At 38.8% G+C, this 19,228-nt stretch overlaps 1 protein-coding gene across 7 annotated transcripts in view; it reads left to right on the forward strand.

Moving 5' to 3' along the window:
• The window catches only part of BPTF (bromodomain PHD finger transcription factor), a 55,004-nt gene that overhangs the window by 17,853 nt on the left and 17,923 nt on the right, over positions 1–19,228 (forward strand). For 2 of the 7 annotated variants that reach the window (XM_058038719.1, XM_058038720.1), the window contains exons 3-21: positions 2,285–2,508; positions 2,663–2,863; positions 3,347–3,535; positions 6,118–6,282; positions 6,464–6,639; positions 7,544–7,899; positions 8,178–8,309; positions 8,848–8,977; positions 9,500–9,635; positions 10,108–10,326; positions 10,613–13,001; positions 13,224–13,348; positions 13,558–13,686; positions 13,988–14,138; positions 14,894–14,936; positions 16,411–16,663; positions 17,104–17,265; positions 18,228–18,376; positions 18,668–18,791. In XM_058038719.1, the coding sequence (XP_057894702.1) occupies positions 2,285–2,508; positions 2,663–2,863; positions 3,347–3,535; positions 6,118–6,282; positions 6,464–6,639; positions 7,544–7,899; positions 8,178–8,309; positions 8,848–8,977; positions 9,500–9,635; positions 10,108–10,326; positions 10,613–13,001; positions 13,224–13,348; positions 13,558–13,686; positions 13,988–14,138; positions 14,894–14,936; positions 16,411–16,663; positions 17,104–17,265; positions 18,228–18,376; positions 18,668–18,791 (5,453 nt within the window). Of the gene's footprint in view, positions 1–2,284; positions 2,509–2,662; positions 2,864–3,346; positions 3,536–6,117; positions 6,283–6,463; positions 6,640–7,543; positions 7,900–8,177; positions 8,310–8,847; positions 8,978–9,499; positions 9,636–10,107; positions 10,327–10,612; positions 13,002–13,223; positions 13,349–13,557; positions 13,687–13,987; positions 14,139–14,893; positions 15,018–16,410; positions 16,664–17,103; positions 17,266–18,227; positions 18,377–18,667; positions 18,792–19,228 lie in introns of all 7 variants that reach the window. The other 5 variants (XM_058038725.1, XM_058038724.1, XM_058038718.1 and 2 more) reach the window with 4 other exon arrangements.

Here is a 19,228-nt window from a genome sequence, read left to right on the forward strand (position 1 = left end):
TTTTCCAGCCAAAGTGTCTCTCATTTTATATAAAGCATTTATATTGTTGCATATCTAGGTCATATAAGAGGATGTATAAATGGCATTATCTCTCTAGCAAATAATCCTGTAACAGCCACAACAGAAGGGATCAAAATGAAAGATTCAAGTTCCCTTTTTGGTCAGTTAAGAAACAGAGTAATAACAGCATCACATTCTACAGTCATATTTGCCAGGAGCACAGCAGCCTCACAACTGCTGCTCTGCAGGGTCTTGCACTTGCCATTTCCCTTGGCCACTTGCCTGGCAAAACTCAGAAGGCACCCATTCCCTGTCCTTTTTAGTTAAGCATTTTATTTCATCCTTTTATTTCCTCTCACTGTGTAAAGCCCCATTCTTGCATTCTCATCTCCCCCTCCATCTTGGTTTTTGGGCATTTGCCTTTATCTTCCTCTTCTGTGGCTTTTGTTCACCACCAGTAATGAAAGTGCTCTCATTCCTATTGTTGTTAGTAAATAACTCTTGGTTTAGAGGAAACATGGTTTAAACAGTCATTTTTCTTTAACATGGAAGTTTACAGGCCTAGAATATTCCATAGAGTGAAATGATTGTCAGTGTTCAGCTGTTACATTTTGGTGTGTTGTACATGATGGTCTTTCTGAAATGAGCTGTTTTCTGAGAAAACTTGTCAAACTTAACAGGTTGGTGTGGTTAAAACTAATGGAATATTGGCAGTTTAGAGGAATAAATGGGTGAAGCAGAATTAGTTGCTTTTCATGGGCAAAGGCCTTTACAATAAAGATGCAAGTTTCTTTCAAAACACCAGGTTTTATCATCAAAACCTAAAGTCTGTTCTGTAATAAGGGTTGTGACAGGTGAGTAGTTGAATTTTGTGTAATACTGCCTCTACTAACTTCACAACCACCTTATTTCAGCAGTGTTCTGTTTGAGTTACAAATATTAATTGTTTCACAAATGCAGACTGGGAGGCAGTAGAACAACAAGGATCAAGTTGCCTTAAGGTTGTTTGTCTTTCTGAATCCCTGAAGCCAATTTGTGCCATTTTTAATGTGTGAGCCACAGGAAGGGACCCAGTAGAGAGGAACCTGCAGCAAACCCCACAGGGGCAGAGGTTTGAGATTTACAGTCAGCTTCCCATTGCTGTCAGCACCCTGGGTTGGGGCTCTGCAGTGCTGGCACAGGGGTGCCAGGGCAGCAGGAGTTCAGTTCCTCTGCCCAGGTGGGGGCCAGGCTGGGCATCAGTGGCACCCGCATGGTGTGGGGAGCACTGGGATGTGCTGTGGAAATTATGGGCTCATGCCAGCCTGGATCTGGCTCGTGCCAGCCTGGATCTGGCTCATGCCATTCTGGGTCTGGCTCTTGCCAGCCTGGGTCTGGCTCATGCCAGCCTGGATCTGGCTCATGCCATTCTGGGTCTGGCTCTTGCCAGCCTGGATCTGGCTCATGTCAGCCTGGGTCTGGCTCATGTCAGCCTGGGTCTGGCTCATGCCAGCCTGGCTCTGGCTCTTGCCAGCCTGGATCTGGCTCTTGCCATTCTGGGTCCGACTCCTGCCAGCCTGGATCTGGCTGCTGCCCCCCAGGATGGACCAAGCTGAGCTGAAATCCAGCAGCTGCAGAACCACTTGGAGCATCCTGCCTGTGCCCTGCAGGCTCCAGGAGAGTCTGGAGTTACCTGAGGTATTGATGGAGCTCCCCTGGGTCTGTGGCCCTGCTGAGGTGCTGTTGGCACCAGGAATTCTGGACTTGTGGAGTACTGCAGATTAAAAATGTAGAAATCCCTTGATCTTTTCAAAGGGATTGTGCTGTGACTCATCCCTTCCTGGTGCTCTCACAGGTGGATGCTGTAGGATGCCAATATAAAATATTTTATGAGCGTGACAGTCTATACTTCGAATTTTCTGACTATGTTTTTTCCTGAATACACTGCCAGAAACTACCATTATGGATTCGGGACTTACAAATTGTTTCAGATTTAGTAGTAAATTACTGGTTAAAGAAATAGTAAATATAATAAGAATAAACCTTGTTGTCAGACTGGACAAACGAGTTTTAAGGAGACTTCAAAGCTTTCCTGAGGAAGTTGTCATGAGAACTGAGGGGATGAAGAAAGGGAAGGAAGCAAGAAAGGAATATTGGTATTAAACTGGGTGCATATGAGCAGTGTGATTTATTTATTCCCACTCAGGTATTGACATTTCACAGTGCTCTGCAGATAGCAGGTGATAGCAATTTTTGTCATTTATCCAGATATTTTAAAATCAGTATTTTTTAAACACTCCTACAGAGAGGAAGATTCAGAAAGTGAGAAGGATAAGAAAATCTGGTACTACAGCACCAAGATCCAGCTGGCAGAGTTAATTGAATGCCTGGACAAGGATTACTGGGAGGCTGACCTATGCAAAACCCTGGACGAGATGCGTGAGGAAGTTCATCGGCACATGGATGTGACAGAAGACCTTACAAACAAAGCAAGGGGCAGCAACAAGTCTTTCCTTTCTGCAGCAAATGGTAGGAATATTTGGTGTAATGAGAATAGATGCTGCACTTTGAATCAAACCTAGTTTATCTTACATCAGAAGCAGGATTTATGTCGTGTTGTTTGTGCTCCGTGGCTCTGTAGGTGGTTTGTTGTTTCATGTTGACAACATGCTTTATGTTGTAGATGAAATTTTGGACATTATCAGAGCAAGAAAAGGAGAAATAGTGGAAGATAAAAACACAGGAGATGAGGAAGCAGAAAAGGCCAAAAGTGATGTTGATAATGACCAGACAGATGCTGAGAGAGACAAGGAAGAATCTGGAGACCAAGATAAAATTGAGGAAACACAGAGTGAGCAAGATGTGGAAAAAGAGAAAGCAGAAGGTAAAGAAACTGACTGTGCTTTAACAGCTCCATTTAAGTGAAGTGAACCCCCCATTTATTTAAGTGTTGATGCAATACTTTCTTTGTATGATTCTCCAAGATATTTCTGTAATAGGTGATATTTGTCAGTTCCTTTGTGCTTTGTTGGAATTGTTCTTGTTAAGTAATTTCACCAACTTTCCTACTTCTATACAGCTGGCTCCTAGATACCCTGCCTTGAGGTACAGGTGGCACTTACAGGTTGTGATCAGCATGTTTGTAGTAAGCCACAATTTTTAACTTTTTCCTACTCACAATTGGTTTGTTCTTTGATTCTGAGACAATACCATCTCATAGCAAAAAAAGGAAGGGAAAAAGCTTGCTGTTTTTCAGCATTATCAAACAAACAAAGCTGCTGAAGTTGCTTTCTATGGATGATGCCAAATGACATCCTAAGGCATAATAAAGAACATCCCTGAAGTTTTGTTGTGCGTTTTACTGTAGAGGCAACAGTCGTTGGGGATAAAAGTAACTGTGTGACCTGCAGCCCTGATGACAGCACCACAAACCCTCCTGCAGGAGAGAATAGTTGCTCTGAAGGGAAGGACGCAGTGGGGTGTCAGTCAGAAACCCTTGATAGCAACAACGTGGCAGAGAAGAAGGTGGCATCAGAGCTCCCTCTGGAACTCTCAGGTACAGAAGGCACTGTTACCAATGCCTCTGTAATTTGGGGAATCTGTTTTTCTCTCTGATTTGTCCACTAAAACCATTCCCAGCATATGTCACTCATGCTGTTTGCTTGCAGTGCCATCCTTTACTGCTACGTTGTCATTATTAACATTTCAAAGTTAATTTTCTTGCAACTAGTGCTTGAAATTTGTGGTCCTCCATGACATTAGCATTTGTATCCATGCCTTCCAAAGACAACTATGGCTAAGCTTTTTATTTTCTGTTTTCTCTATATTTTATTTTTCCATAGTGATCCGTAATGATTGTTAGCATCCTCTCAAAGTTTATTTCAAATCTAATTTGCTGCTGGCTTGTTTATTATTTTAACCTCTCATTTACTGTATAAATTACTAACAAAGTGTTTTCATTCATGAGAATAAACCACTGCACTGAAATGTCAAGATTAAAATTATCATGCTGGAAATTTAAACAGATTTCAGAATTATAAGCACAAGGGTTATTGTATTTTAACATGTTTTGTTCTGCCATGTCAGTGACTCAAAGGTAATAATATACACTAATTAAAATCAGACAAACTTGCTTTAGGAATAAGTGGGAGTTGATTAAGTGTAACATGAAGCATGAGTGTACTATTCTAGAATTACTTTATATTACATTTAGAATTATATTCTATTACAGGATTTACTACATAACCAAATGTTGTTCTAAACAGCTGATCACCTTTAAAATTATCCAGATTTTCTTTTCAGTTTTATTCTCAGTTCTTAAAATCTGAACATGTGTGATGTGAACATACTTAGTGTGTTATGTTTTAAAAAGGGGTAGTAAATGTTTTCTCTCCTACAGAAATAGTTCTCCACGCAGTCACAGTCTGCAGCTTTTCAACTTATGAAAGTCAATGCATCCAAACCTTGTAATAAACTTTTCTGAACAAGAGGACAAATGAAAGCTAAGATTAATCTGTAATCTGCAAGCCTCATAATACACTTTTTAAGTACAGGAAATGTCCTGATGTACAAGACAAAATCCATATATTTTTGATACATGACCAAATATTTTTGCCAGTTCTCCTATTTTTTATTCCCTTTTAAAGTTAAAATAACTGTGTAAAGATTTAATGGAAAAGATACAGAGTATAATTTTGTTTCAGACACCTTTATGGGTTTGTATTTTATTTTAAAGATTCACTTACATAGTTATCATTATTTATTATGGTTTCACAAGTACTTTTCTCCTTCCAAAGCTTCTGAGTTGTATATTCATGGACTCTTTTATGGTAGGAAAGTGTGTGTGGAGGTTTTTCCTCATGTCTAATTCACTATATTCACAGCAATGTTTGTGTTCTTACTATGAAATTCATTTTGAGACTGTCAGAGAGAGATACTGAACCAGGATCAGTGAGGCAGTTATCTCCAAAAGAAATGGGAAATATGAGTAAAATCCAGAGATAGATGAGAATGTCTGTTACCATCCTTGTTAAATGCAGTTTGGATATTAATCTTTATTAAGAGTCTGCTTTGGGTGCTTCCATTCTTCTCCAAACAGCAGCCATGGAAACAGATCCATTTCTCCTCATAGTAAGAAGGGAGGTGGATCAAACAGTGGTGGTCACCCATTTGGCACAGTCAGAAATCAGGATGCATTCAGATTAGGGATCCTCTAAGAATTCAATATTTATCTGATCCATCCTTCTGCTGGGAGTGAATATTTCACAAAAAACAAGTTTTGTTCTGTCACTCTTAACAACATCAGAATCCCTGATGCTTTGGAAGAATTCTAGAACCAGGCAGATCTGGTAGGTTTTAAACAGCTGAGCTGTCTCCCTCTGGCACTGAGCCCAGGAGACATTGCTGGCTTTGCTGTTTTCAGGGATGGGGGCTCGTTCCTTCTGGGAGGGTGCAGGGATTTATTTTGAGGTGGCTGCAATTCAGTGATATTTAGGCAAAAATTCCTCCTGGGGCAGCACAACAGGTGAGGTGACAACAGAGTCCAGAGCTGTCAAGACAGTAACAAGGACAGCTGGGGACCAGGAACCCATTTGAAGCCACATCAAGATCCATCAGATCAGGAAGGGGCTGATATTTTAAGTGGGCTGATATTTAGAGTGGTGCCAATGGAACAGAAATCTGTGGGATTCTGAGAATGAAGGTGCTGAGGAAGAGAAAATCAGAGACTCATCGGAAAACAAGGGAAATTGAAAGGTGTGTGCTCTGAGGAGCAGCTAAAGAAAATTAAAAGAGAAAATCAGATGCTTCAGGAAGACCAAATTTTGTGAATTCTAAATGCAAAACGATCTCAGGATTATCGGTGTGTGCATCTAAAGAAAAAAAAAATCTTGGATGAAATACAAATGTATTTTAAGTAGAGATATGAATTTCAGTTCTTCAGAGATGTAGAAGTTGAAACTGCTTGAAACAGAAAAAAAAAAAAGAACTTTAATGGACACAGTGCTCTCTAATATTTTCTATGTGTTTCCCTGCAGTCCAGCAAAACACGTTCATCTGCATTTTTTTAATGAAAACTTTAAAAAGTTGCATTGATCCAATTCAAAAGAAAAAACTAAAACTGAAGTTGTTCTTTTGTAGAAGAAACTGGTCAGATGATCCCCAGCAGTGGCTCTGCTGCCCCTCCACAGGCAGATGTTGAGAACAGCAGTGGCAGCGAGCTGGGCTCTGGCCAGAATGACTCCATTAAGACTCTTGATGATGCTGAAAATGCAGAGAGGGGATCCCAGGCTTCAGAGGATTTAGGTAATAATAATAATAATGATAATTATATTAATAATAAAGATGATAAGGATAATGACATCTCCAACTTCCATTTTATGCATATTTTCACTAAACTTTCTGTTCTTTTTGTAAATTCCCTACATCAGTAGAAAACTTCCAATTGTTAAATTTGTTTTAAAAGCCTTTTTTTATTCCTGGGCAGGAGAGAAATCCAATGGTGACAGAAGTGATTCTCCAGGGGCAGGGAAGGGCACACCAGGCTCGACACGGATGCTCACCAGATTGAGAAATCCAGACAGCAAACTGAGCCAGATGAAAAGCCAGCAGGTTGCTGCTGCAGCAAATGAAGCAAATAAGTTATATAAAGAAACCAGAGAGGTTTGTGCACATCTTGGAAAACTTAAAGAACTACAGAAATGTTCTGAAAAAATGTTAATTTCTTTAAAGGATACTAAATTTTACTGAAAATTTTTAAAAAGTTATTTTTTTCAGGCAATGGAGGTACTTTTAAAAAAGGCAGTAATAATAAATTAACAAGTGGTGAAATTGTTGTATTACAGGAAGCTTTTCCCCCCCTGTCCTTTGCTCTCTTGAGTGCTCTCTACAAAGTGATGGCAGTGACCCAGAGCACTGGTGTAGTTGTTTTGTATGACTGGGTTGTTTGTTGTCTTGGTTCTGGATTTTTTAAGGAGCCCAGTTTTTCCAGGAAGGAAATGCTCAAACATTGGGACATTTTTGCAGTTAATTGTCTGAATATTATTTTGTATACTAATTTTATTTTTTATAATTGATTTTCCATGTAAGTTAACACTTAGTGAATTTATTGGCAAACAGATTAGTCCAGTGATGTTACCTATGCCATGTTTTCAAAGTCCAGGATCCTTGTTTCTCAAGCTGCATGCCTGAATTCTCTGATGTACCAAGGAGGGGGTTCACAGAGGGCTTACCTGAGTTTAATGAAGCTGCTTTCCCAGAGCTCCCTCCCTCCATAGGCACAATCAGAACAGCAAAACAGGTTCCTGTTTGGTCTGAGAAGTTGGATGATGTTTTTTAATGTTAAATTTGATCTGGGAATATCCTAACTCTGTAGACAGGCAGTGATGAAGTACATGTATTGGTGTTTGGATGAACAGTTATTTGTTTCTACACACTGGTGCATTTTTATTCTTGCACTGGGGTATTTTTATTCTTTTATATGTAGACATTTGAAGCATAAATCATTAATAAGAGAAGGAATTACTTTACAGATTCCCTGAAAAGTTTCCAATATTTCTTTCATAAGGTTCTGGTGGTGAACTCCCAAGGGGAAGTGTCCCGAGTGAACACCAAGAAGGACGTGGTGATTAAAGGAAATATCAACAACTATTTCAAACTGGGGCAGGAGGGGAAGTACCGTGTGTATCACAACCAATATGCCACCAACTCCTTTGCCCTGAACAAGCACCAGCACAGGGAGGACCATGACAAGAGGAGACACCTCTCACACAAATTCTGCCTGACCCCAGCTGGAGAGTTCAAGTGGAACGGGTCTGTGCATGGCTCCAAAGTTCTCACCATATCCACCCTGAGGCTGACCATTATTCAGCTGGAAAACAATATCCCAGCATCCTTCCTTCACCCTAATTGGGCTTCCCACAGGTAAATGAATCAATGGAAATACATATTCTCATATTTTACTTGTGGTTATGCTAGCAGTGGTAATAAACAATAGTCTTTGTTTTTTCAAATCTGTGATTTCCAAGCTATGCTTCACTATAATAAAACAAAATATGTGTTTATGATGAAGGCTAAAAGGGCTGTACACTTGAGTAAATTATTACTGCAGGAGTTTTTATCCTAACATGAAGTCTTCTTAAAATGGCAAGGTATGTTTGTTCATGTATATGTTTCAGATTGTTCTCTTTTTTCCAATTTAGGTCTAATTGGATTAAGGCTGTTCAGATGTGCAGCAAACCCAGAGAATTTGCACTAGCACTGGCTATTTTGGAGTGTGCAATCAAACCAGTTGTCATGCTGCCCATCTGGAGGGAATCCTTGGGGCATACGAGGTAAAATTAATAAATACTAAAATATTGTTGAATATGAGAATTTTACTTTAGCTTGCAATTGCTAGTTCCTCTAAGCCTATAAGAATTATATTTAAATTGAGATAATCATTCAGCAATTGAAGTGTATTTTCTCAAACAGAAAGAGTGAAAAACCATGACAATATTTTTATAGTGTCATTGCTCCTGTGTCTGTTTTATCTGAGCCACAGTCTCAAAACTGCTAAAACTCTGGGAGAGTAGAAGAGCAAATTTCAACACTCTCAGTTCAGTGGAGTCTGGGTTTTGTCTCTCATTTTGTCATAGGAGCAGAAAATAAATGTGTCTAGTGTTAGACACAATTGCATCCAGCTGTGTTTGCCTCACTGAAATAGCAAGAAAAGTGATGTTCCTGTTACAAGTAATACCTAAAACCTGATAGTGAGCATTGCTCTTAACTTCAGATATTTAAACTTATTCAAAGGATTATTAGGTGCTGTTGACATCTTACATTTGCTTGCAAAATCCTGTACTTAAATGCACTTAAATCTCTGTGGATCAGATTACGCAGAATGACAGCAATAGAAAGAGAAGAAAAGGAGAAAGTGAAAAAAAAAGAGAGAAAGCAAGAAGAAGAAGAAACAATGCAGCAAGCTACATGGGTGAAATACACATTTCCTGTCAAACACCAGGTGAGGGTTTCTGTTGTGGGAAGTACAAAGAAAGCACAGAAACTGTTCATTTCTGACTCTCTTTCTGTTTTTCATTTAAACTTAGAGTGTTCATATCCTTGTGTTAGTCCTACATGGAAATAGGAACCATGGCCATGCATTCAAGCACATGATCTTGGTCTGAACTGAATTTGATCTGTGCCATGCTCTTATTGACACTGCCCAAGTGACATATACTGGTCTGCAAATGCAGCCTTTCCTTATGGAAGGTTCTAGGGGGTTATTAGAATCTTGTCTGTGTGTCTGTCCCTGTCCCACTCCCTCTCCCCAAAAAATCCAGCCTTTGAAAGGTTGTATAAAACAATGGGAACTACTGTAAAAACCTCCATATTCTCCTACAGTAGATATTAACTACTTTTGTTGGAGTAGTTCTTTGCTCTACACTTGTTGAAACAAGGATGCAGGTGGATTTAAAAGCTCCTATAAACATTAATAATGCAGCTAATAGTATCATTAATATTGGGGTTTTTTTAATATTTACAGGTTTGGAAGCAAAAAGGAGAGGAATATAGAGTAACAGGATATGGTGGCTGGAGCTGGATTAGTAAAACCCATGTCCACAGGTTTATGCCCAAATTGCCAGGAAATACTAATGCAAATTACAGAAAATTGCTATCAAGTAAGTGTCTACAATGCTTACTTTTTTTTAATTGTAGTTATTAGTTAACATTTCTTTAGGAGACTTTAGGAGTAATTTTCCACCAAATCTTTTGTGGATATCTGGTAATCTTGGTCAGTGTAACCTGTTCAATTGTCACAGACATTTTGTAGCTACATTAAATTGCTTCAATTATGTTTTGTGTAACACTTGTACATCTTTGTATAACCTTATTTAAATTAAAAGTAAATAAAAGTTATGTAGAGCATCAAAACAAAAAACCAACATCTTAAATATTGAGGGTGTGTGTGTGTGTGTATATATATATATGCAGTAGTGCACTGTTTAATCCCTGGTGTACTAGATGCTTAATTCTTTTTCTGAATTTCACTAATGGCGTGCAGATGATTTGAGAGGTAAACTAACATGCATTCAAATGTGGCAGAGTACAAAAAATACTCTGGATAATTGAAATAATTTAATTTGTTAATAGCAAAGAGCGAAGATGAAAAATGCAACTTGGATAAACGAAAAGGTGCAGCTAAGGTAAAAGCAGAGAAAGACAGAGCAAAGGATTCTCGAGATCTGCAAGCAAAAGAAAAAGATGTTTCAGAAACCTTGGAGAAAGTACAAGTAAAAGAAGAAAAGTTGCGTGAAGACAAATTAGAAGTTGACTCAATTTCTGAAAACTTAGATCATGCAAAAGACACAGGTGATAATCTTTTGTTATTGTGAAACTCATGTTATTGCATGAGTAAAAGCATAGAACCTCAGAAATAACTAGTGAAAAACTGTGTAACAGATTTTGTCAAGAAATCTAAAATGTTAAATGATTGCCTGTTATCCATTGTGGTAGTGTCTGAAGCTTTTGTTCCTTTTTTAATTGCAATCTTTTAATATGCTAAAAGCCCCATTTATTTCTTAGTACTTAATGTAAAAATATAATTTGTATTCATTACTGGGGAGCTCACTAACTCAGAGTTACTTCTTCTTCACAGTGGCAAAAGACACCGATGGTGAAAACGATAAAGTCATCAAAGAAGAACCTATGGATGTGGATGATGTGAAAATTGAATCCTCCATAAAAGATGAGGACAGTCATTGTAAGCGGGATATAATCAATGTCAGTGAGGGATTTCATTTAAGGACTTGCTACAAAAGGAAAGTAAAATCATCAAAATTAGATGGGCTCCTGGAGCGGCGAATCAAACAGTTCACACTGGAGGAAAAACAGCGTCTAGAAAAGATGAAGCTGGAGGCTGGTGCTAAAACTGGGGGCATTCGACCTGTGAGCCCCCAGAAAAACACAGAGGAGCTACAAGTGAGGAATGGGAAGGAAGGAGGCCAGTTTGGCTCTCCTTCCCAGGATCAAAGCTACATTTCAGACAAGACCCAAGCTGAAGATGCAGAACAGGACTGTTTGCCCATCAGCAAAGCTGGGGATGAAGATGAACCTTCCTTGCCTTTGTCCAACAGGCTCTCAAAAGAAGGGCAGCTGCTGGATGAGGACTGCCCTCAGTCCTCTGAAGGAGACAGCTCTGTTCAGAATGATGGCAGAGCAAACAACCCTGAGCCTTCCACTGCTGATAAACATCAAGGACAAGAGGCTCTTGGGGAGTCTGAGAGCTCTTTAGTGGATGGCTTGAAACAAACCAGTGCAGAAGGCAGAATCAAATGGGATGTTTCAGAAACAGCCCAAAAACCCTTGAAACAAAAGCTGCCTATTACCAGAGTGTCTCAGCGAGAACTTGGAAACTTAGGACCACTGGTACCTGAAAGCAGCTGTAGAAGAGATGCTGTGGGCACTCTTGAAAAACCAGACTCAGAAGGGGATTCTGAACAGCAAAGCAAAGATCCAGAAAACAATTGTATGATAAAAAGCCATATGGAAACCATGTCCTCTCAAGAAAGTGAAATGGAGGAAGAACTTGCTCCTGTAAAGACTGAAAGCAAATCTGAAAAGATGGTATTTCACCAAAAATCAGCTAATAAAGATCTAGAATCATTTAAAACGGGGCTGATTTCTGAAAGAAACCTTGAAAGTCAAGGTCTGGAACACATGGATGGGGAAAATGATAACAAAGATTTACTGAGCTCTAAACTAACAGAGGCTAATGGTCGAAAGAAAGGTCAGGAACTGAAAGTGGAGACAGGTACCATGAACAAATATCTTGATCAGACAAATGTAAATACTATTACTGACAAAAAGAGTAATAAAGATGAAGAAACTGAGACAGAAAAAGAAAAATCATCATTTCAAATGAATGGAAAAGACAATGACATTAAAGCATTATCAAATGATGACTGCTTAGTGAAAAATACCTGTGAAGCTAAGGCAGGGGGTGATATTGAACCAAAAGTTAATAATATTAATAAAGCCATTCCAGAACATGAAATAAAACCGTTGACTTTTAAGGAATCTTCAGTAAAACCATTCATGAATGGTGACATCATGGGAGAGGACACAAAGGATAAAAATAATGTGGCCTCAAAGTCACATCTGCAGAGTTCAGCTGAGTCTGGAGAGAGTCTTCAGCCACCAGATGAAGTGCCCAAGTGTGTGCAGAAAACTGAAGAAAAGCAGCTTTCTCCTGAGAGATCTGCCAGTGGGGGCTCTGCTTCCCTGCCAGCACAGCCTGTCTGTAAAGAAAATAACCTGAACAGTGAAACAGAATCTATGGAGACTGAAGCAAGTGAGGAGAAGAAAGTTGCTCCATCTCCTGTAACCTCATGTGAGGAATCCATCTTGAGCAGTCGCTTTGCTGACCAGAATGGAATAAATAAAATGGAAAATATCAATGGAGAAAGTAAAATGAAAACTGTTATTACTGAAGTGACTACCACAACCTCAACTGTGTCCACAGAGTCCAAAACGGTGTTTAAGGTAGCAGAGACTGGAGCTGCCAGTGATGAGAAGACCACAGTTGTTTCCTCTACAGAAAACTGTGCCATCTCCACTGTCACCACCACCACCACTGTCACCAAGCTCACCACTCCAGCCTCAGAGAGTAACTCTGATGTCATCTCTGTGCAGGAGCACAGTAAAACAGTGGTTACCACCACAGTCACCGACTCGCTGACCACCCCAGAGGGCACTTTGGTGACTTCCATGACTGTCAGCAAAGAATATTCCACAAAAGACAAAGTGAAGTTAATGAAATTCACAAGACCCAAAAAAACTCGTTCTGGAACTGCCTTGCCATCTTATAGGAAATTTGTTACCAAAAGCAGTAAAAAAAGCATATTTGTTTTACCCAATGATGACTTGAAAAAGCTGGCCAGGAGAGGAGGGATCAGAGAGGTTCCTTATTTCAATTACAATGCAAAGCCTGCCTTGGATATCTGGCCATATCCATCCCCAAGACCGACATTTGGGATCACTTGGAGGTACATACCTTGCATTTTTAAGAAAAAGTCTAGGATGTGATGAAATTAATTGATTTTTTAAAATACAAGTGATACACATGTTTATTCCCAAATACGCAAATTTTGCTGGTTTTTATTCAGTCTTCTATATTATTTAGAAATAGCATGGAAATCCTTTGTCCTGTTGGTTTGGTTGGGTATTTTAAATTTATTTTAAAGTATAATTTTATATTCTGTTATTAGGTACCGACTCCAAACAGTCAAATCATTGGCTGGAGTGAGCCTGATGTTGAGGTTATTGTGGGCATGTCTCAAGTGGGATGATATGGCAGCTAAAGCTCCCCCTGGGGGAGGAACCACAAGGACAGGTATTGTTATTTTCAATTTCTGGTTTTCTTTGCAAAAGCTTTTGCTGTAAATTCTGAGTGTTACACTCAAAACATTTCTATAAAGACTCGCTGTCAGCTGTGGCATTTGAATTTTGTTTGTTGCTTCTCTGCCTTGAGTACACTGGGTTGATTGGAGATTTAGCTTTATTTGTTTCTGTTATTAATGTGCTGGGACTAATTTGTTGCAGAAACAACTGAAACTGAAATTACAACAACAGAAATAATCAAGAGGAGAGATGTCGGTCCGTATGGGATCCGCTCAGAGTACTGTATAAGAAAAATCATTTGTCCCATTGGTGTACCAGAGGCTCCAAAAGGTTGGTTTGTTTATTTGCTTGTTTAGACATTCCCCCCACCCCCCTGTAATCTAGAGAAATTAAAGTAACTGGATCTTTATGCTAATTCAGCCCATCAAGGGAGCAAATGCAGCTTGCCAGGAACTATTAATTTACCTATGGGAAACAAATGCTGCATTTAACAAGTGGACATGATTTATCTGAAGCTGAAAGGCCTTCCTGTTTATAAAATGGGGACTGAAAACATCCCTAAATCTTGGTTTACACTTCAGTTTCGTTTTACAGTATAGCTTAATGTGTGTGTTTTGACTGCTCTCTAAAGAAACTCCAACGCCCCAGAGGAAGGGACTGCGATCGAGTGCCCTCAGGCCAAAAAGGCCAGAAACACCCAAGCAAACAGGCCCTGTTATAATGGAAACTTGGGTAGCAGAGGAGGAGTTGGAACTGTGGGAGATCAGGGCATTTGCTGAAAGGTAAAGTGAGCTTTTAAAGAAAGTAGTCTTCATTTGTGTGATTGTTAAATAAAAGTTCCCCTGGAGAACACAAAGCTGGTCACTGTGATCAATGGAAACACAGCTGTGTTGGGTTTTTACTGGGCCTTTTGATAAAGTTACAAAGCTAAACTATCTGCTGGTACCTAAACTAAGGTATGCAGATATTTCAGATTTGTTAGAACTAATATTGTATTAATTTTTCTGTACTTATGAATTAACTACTGTTAAATGCTAAAAGGTTATTACTGTAATGCATCAAAAGGCTGTAGACTGCTTTTGGCATGACTTTGTACAGTATTTGTTAAATACTTCTGTAATCCAAAGAAAATGACTGTGTACAAGTAAATTGAGCCTGAGAATACTCAAGTCATAAGATGCATATTTTCAGCATCATGTGCTTAAAGTTGGAACATTTTTGAGTCTCTTAGAGCAATTTTAAATGTATGTTATTGCATGGGTTCCTTGCAGTCTCAGATGTGATTATAAATTCCAGTTTTGATTAATAGTTTCCTGTAAGATGTTGCAGTGTTTTAGCATTAGGATATTTCAGGCATGTTGCATGCAACTTCAGTAGTTTATTTCTAAATATTTTTAAAGCTGTGACCAGTTTTTCAGTGATCTTTTGTCTTGATGGTTGCTCTTACAAGAGCAGTTAAACTGAGTAAAACAAAATGCAGTTTGATGGTTGGATTTTATGTGGTGGTATAACTCACTTTTGCTTGTGTCTTTGGCAGGGTGGAGAAGGAAAAGGCACAGGCAGTTGAACAACAGGCTAAGGTTAGTGAACAGAAGAAGGCAGAGGAGTTCAAGGCCCAATTGGAGGCTCAGCTAAAACACCAACGTTTGGCTGCCCAGCAGGTGGGGAGCTGTTGGTCATCCCAGCAGTCAGCAACTGCACTGCTCAGCACATGCATCATAGCCTGGGAAATGCAGTCAGCCCTTGCTTACACCATTTTCAAATATTCCAACTGCAGATTAAGCCATCAAACAATGCTGCTGCCACTGTATACATCTGTTATTTTGAAACAGGGTTAATGCAAAGGTTTGTTCTGGATTGCCTGTTTTTCACCCACGTCATTTGTAACACTTTAGGAAGGTTTAGTTTGTTATCATTTTAAAGAAGGCTGGGAAGCACCATCTCCAGGTAAGCTTCTCAGTGTTCTGGGTGTGGTGGAAAGCTGCCTTGGAATACAGCTGACTTGGGAATACAACTGCATTTCATGCTTCACTCAAATTGAATCTTTTGATTTTATTTTATCTTACGTTATCTGAGTTAAGCCCATTGGTAATTTTATTTAAATATATGTAGATATGTATATGTATTTATATCTAAATGTATGCAATTAAAATTAGGAAATCTGATGCCATATTGATATTCCACATAACATTATTAAGAACTATGCTTTTACTCAACACATTCCTTCTTCATTACATCTGCCCTGACAAAAACCCTTTAATAGTGAATGAGTGCTTCTGATTTGTGGGCATTACTGCAATATAGTGCTGGAATTTAAATTAGATAAATACAGATATAATTCCAGTAACATAGGAAAAAATGTTAGATTAGTTGACATTTTAGAAGAGCCTGCTGATACATCCCTTCACTAAGGGAATCTCTAGATTTAATATGCTTTTTCAACAGTTACACCACAGAAGGTCACTGGGTAAGGTAAGGGATTTTGAACCTAATTTTTTTTAAGCAGGCTGAAAACTGGATTTAAATTTAAAATAATAGTTCTTAAAATTGCATTCTCAGTGGTGAAACAGAATGATACAGTCTGGTTTTTTCTGTAAGTGGCAGGATCTCAGTGCAGGAAGCTCTAAATTTAGGAATGCTAATAGTAAACTCTGTGTTGATGATGATGTACCAATTACTGACATAGATGCATGTACATGGTCAAAGCCAAATATAGATGGATATTTTTAAAAGTTTTTTAAATCTTTCTGATTAATCTGAGACAAATTAATATGTTGTGCAGGTTTTTATAAGTAAAATGTGCAGTGAAATTAACATAAGGCAAGGATTTAAAAGTTGTTATAAAGGAAAATTTCTGGCTGTGTATTCTAAGCAGATTTGTAGTTCTGGAGATCAAGGAGCCTATTCTTCAATCCTCTGCATTTGAACTAAAATCCTAATTTGAGCTAAAATCCTACCAGAGGCCTTTATCTCTCAACACTGGGTAGAGACAATGTTGATGTTGTAAAATCTGAAAATACAAATTATCTCTTTATTCCGTTTTTTTCTGACCAGAAGCGGCTGGAGCAGCAGAAGCAGATCCCTGCAGGAGGGGTGGTCCCTGCAGCCAGCACAGCCAGCAGCACTGCAACCACAGTGTCCACACCCCAGAAAGTCGTGGTGGGCCCTCTGACAGGCCCTGTCCCCACAGGAACCAAAGTAGTGCTCACCACTAAAGTGGGGTCTCCAGCTACAGTAACATTCCAACAGAACAAGAATTTCCATCAAACTTTTGCTACTTGGGTTAAGCAAGGCCAGTCTTCAACAGGTAAGGAATCATTTGTCATGGAAGGAGCATTGCTGGAGTTCATCCTGTGTGTGCATCACATCACATCTTCTCCAGACATGCAGCGTTATTACATTTCTGGTTGTCTTTGCTCTTAACTCTTGCTATGCCAGAAGGACATTTCTGAGATTATATCTGTCTAGTTTCTCCTTGTTCTGACTTCTGCTAGGAAGACTCATTTCTGACCTGTCTCATCAATTACTGACAGTTTTTGTGCCAGTATCATTCATGAAAGCATTCTGTGATGTAACATACTGTTTCCAATAAAGAACCTTTACCAAAGAAAGCATGACACATTAAAAAAAAAAAAAAAAAAAAAAAGTAAAAATAATCCTGTAGTTTGCTGTTTCATGCTTGAAAAACAGTCATTTCATTGACTAATGATTCTCCTCTAAACCTGCCTGTTCTGTGTGCCTCAATAGCCACTAGCACAGCTGCCAGCTCAGCCACAAGCATTGCCAGCACAGGGCAGACCTTCCAGCTCTCAGGCAGCCCAGTAACGATGGCAGGGAAAGTGATAACTAAGCTGCCACTCCCTGCAAACAGCAAGATTGTTGCCGTCAATGTGCCATCAACTCAAGGAGGTAGGGCAAAGGGAACTGAATAAAAACTGTATTCCAGCTTGCTGTTTAATTCTCCTTTGACACTATTTTCCCAGTGAAGTAAACTATGATGTGAAGGGGGAAAAATATATTTTATATATATATATAAAAGTACAAGTTTCTACAGCTTGTTCCCCCTGTGTTGCATATTTGTGTCTGTAAGGGGAAAAGTGCAAGTTTTTTGCCTATAAATTATTCTGCATTTCACAGCACAAAATTAGGAGCTTTATTTTGACCTATGTGGAATGAAGCATGGTTTTTTTTTTGTTATCTAAATCAACAAAGAAACTTTCTTCACAAAAGTATTAATGCCTACAGCTGCTCTTCACTGATGAGCAGGAGTTTGGCTCCAGACTAAGATTAGCATTTTTGATTCTCTCCTCAAGAAGAGGACTTAATTTTTTTGAGATTTATGTATGTACATTGAACAGAAAAACTCAATTCTCTGTCTCCATTATATTTAGCATCTGAGCACATCATGAAGGCTGCAGATTTTGCATTGAAATTTCATAGGTGACAGGAGAAGCATTGCCCATTTTCTTCAGCACCACATTGTTGTAGGTGAAAGGTGTTTAAACTGCTCTCCTACATTTGAAATTAATCAGATTATAGCTTTTAATGGTTGTATAACACTAATTTGTGGCACTCTGTCAATGCAAGGACTTCTTTGCAGTTACCATCAAACTGATCTTTGTGAAGATTCACACTTTCCTTAATCTTTTCTAAAACATCTGTTTCTTAACTTAAAATGTAGTTGGACTATTGACAAAGTATAATGCTGCTTCTTTTTACATTATGACAAAGGCTTTCCCAAGAAATGTTGAAAGACTCAAAGGTATTTTAGAAACCTGGAGACTTGTGTTCTAAATGCCACCCTGGAGTTGCATTTACTTCTTTTGCTGGCCATTATGTCATTAATGAATTCTCAATTTTTCTTTAATTAGGTGTGGTTCAAGTTCAGCAAAAGGTATTGGGTATCATTCCATCAACTACAGGTGCAAGTCAAACCTTTACTTCATTCCAGCCAAGGACAGCAACTGTAACCATTAGGCCAAACACCACAGGGACATTAGGAACAACAAGCACTTCACAAGTAAGATGTTTTTCTCAATACTATTAAATTCAAAAAAATGTAAGTGTGTATGGTATTTAGCTCAAAAAAAAAAAATTAAATGTGTAGACTTTAAGTTAGGGGCAGATATTAAAAGTTCTGGCTAATCGCTTCTCAATAGTTTTGACTCGTCACAGCAATGATGTGTATGGATCCTTTATTCCAAAGAGGTACAAGAGTTGGGAAAATTAAAACACAGGTGGGAAGCCATTCAGGGCATGTTCCAGGGGCTTTTGCTCAGGCTGACAGGTGCTGTCCCCTCTGTGTGCTCAGGTGGTGCAGGGGACGCCGCTGCGCCCCGGGATGACGGTGATCCGGACCCCGCTGCAGCAGCCCGCCCTTGGCAAGGCCATCATCAGAACGCCTGTAGTGGTGCAACAAGGTATTCTGCCAGCCAGTAGGTTCACTTTAATATTTCAATTCCCAGTGTGAAATCCATGGTTTGTTTCTTCATCAAATCATTGTGTCCCAATGCAAGAATCCCTCGTTTTGATGCTCGATGAATGCCTTTTTCAGCTTTTGGATGTGTTTGTTGGAGGCTTTGTCAATAATAATAATAAGGTTCTATATTATATAATAATATAATAACGTTATTAAATATATATTTAATAAGTATATATAATAATATAATAAAATTATTAAGTAATAATTGTATTTATCATTTACACATTAATTTTAAGTCAATTCATTTGGGAAAATAAACCAAAACAAAAAAACCCCACAAAACTGAAAAACCCTAAAAACCCATAGAGTAATTGTGCATTGAGAAAGCCCTTTTTTTGTATGTTTTATCTTAAAAAGAAGCTCAGCGTTTGAAAGTTCTTTATATGCATG

The sequence above is a fragment of the Melospiza georgiana genome, chromosome 21 (assembly GCF_028018845.1).
Source record: "Melospiza georgiana isolate bMelGeo1 chromosome 21, bMelGeo1.pri, whole genome shotgun sequence".
Classification (NCBI taxonomy): domain Eukaryota; kingdom Metazoa; phylum Chordata; class Aves; order Passeriformes; family Passerellidae; genus Melospiza; species Melospiza georgiana.